At 38.9% G+C, this 1,636-nt stretch overlaps 1 protein-coding gene across 1 annotated transcript; it reads right to left on the bottom strand.

Annotated features, from left to right (window-relative positions):
* Positions 1-205: 205 nt before the first annotated feature.
* Positions 206-1,243, bottom strand: TAAR6 (trace amine associated receptor 6). The gene is given in 1 exon segment (NM_001114111.3): positions 206-1,243. A coding segment is annotated over 1 exon segment (1,038 nt).
* Between the last annotated feature and the right edge of the window lie 393 nt (positions 1,244-1,636).

The raw sequence follows: 1,636 nt of genomic DNA, 5'->3' as shown, positions 1-1,636 counted from the left end.
GGAACTTAACATTTATTAGTCAAGTAAATACTTTTGCAGAAGGGACAGGAAAGTGTACATCTTAACAAGACTGAAAAACATTGATTTATCTTGTTTCATTTGAAGAGCAATTTATTTGCTATTCATTCATAGTCTTACTTGATTTTTTAAAACTCAGTTCACTTGGTAATTTTAAAGGTATCTTGAGCTTCTTCTATCCAACTGCTTATACATGTTCAGAGAACAAATTCATGGTGGCTGAACTGTTCTTTAAAACCTGACCAGTCACAATAACTTTTATTGCTTTCCTAAACCATGGGTAAAATAAAGCATAAATCAAAGGATTCACGGCTGAGTTATAATAAGCACACCAACAGCAAATCTCATAAATATAGGGAGGGGTTATAAAGCCCATAAAGGCATCAATTAATGAATCAATGCTATATGGTAACCATGAAACCATAAATGCTACCACTGTGACCCCCAGGGTTTTAGCTGCTTTTCTCTCTCTCCTGGCCACTCTGGCTTTGTAACTCTCTGAGGATGATTCTGTCTTGCTACCAGTATTTTCTATCTTTTTAGCCTGTCGTCTAGCCACAAGAAATATGTTACCATACAGAATTATCATAACAAGGGTAGGTATAAAGAAGGATAGAAAATCTATTAACACCCAGTTTTGATTTACAATGGTCTGACAACCTCCTATACAGTTCAGGGCATCAGATAATTCTTCCAGCCCATCATCGTAGACACCTGTGTAGAACACAGCACCGCTGTACACAAGGGGCAGGCTCCAGGACATGCTGATGCAAATTCCTGACACAGATATGGTGAACTTGGTAGGATAGACCAGAGGGTCAGTAACTGCAATGTACCTGTCGATGGAGATGAAGCACAAGTGAAAGAGAGAAGAGTAACAAAATGCCACATCACAGCAGGTGTGGAAAGTACAAAAATTTCTCCCAAAATATCAGCAGCTCTCCATGGTCCTGACCATGCTGAAGGGCATCACAGTCACACCCACCAAGAAATCAGCACAGGCCAGAGAGGCAATGAGAAAATTGGTCGGAGAGTGCAGCTGCTTGAAATGGAGGATTGAAATCATAACCAGGAGGTTTCCAAACACAGCCAGCACAGCCCCAAAGCCAAACACTATGTACAGAATCACCCGGGATCCAGGCGAGTAGGGGATTTTCACACAGGACCCATTCACATTCGCGTAGCACAACTGCACAGCTGCCAGCAGGGAAGAGTTACTGCTCATAACGCTGTTATTTACACGTAGAGAAGTTTTGTCCTTGTTGATTGTCACAAAAAATACAGGATTGTTTCTGATTTTCAGTGCTCCTGGGGGAAAAAAACACATATTCACCAGGATGTCAGAGGAAATTATAAGATATTATCTCCAATATAATTTTTCAAGTTTCCATTTGTATTATAAATCCCAAATTTTTTTATGGCAAAATAAAATTTGACAAAAATTATATTGAACAATATTACTGGAGATTGTTTCAGCTGACAAATGTCTCATGCTCTTAATTTGATAAAATTCCCTTTTGGTCATAAATATCCTTTTATATTTTATTTTTACCTTTTGAGTTTCTCTGTGCAACAGTCGCCGATATGGGATGTAATCACGGAGCTGAAAGATCACTTC

The sequence above is a fragment of the Macaca mulatta genome, chromosome 4 (assembly GCF_049350105.2).
Source record: "Macaca mulatta isolate MMU2019108-1 chromosome 4, T2T-MMU8v2.0, whole genome shotgun sequence".
Classification (NCBI taxonomy): Eukaryota; Metazoa; Chordata; class Mammalia; order Primates; family Cercopithecidae; genus Macaca; species Macaca mulatta.
This window is presented reverse-complemented; position numbering and strand designations above follow the sequence as displayed.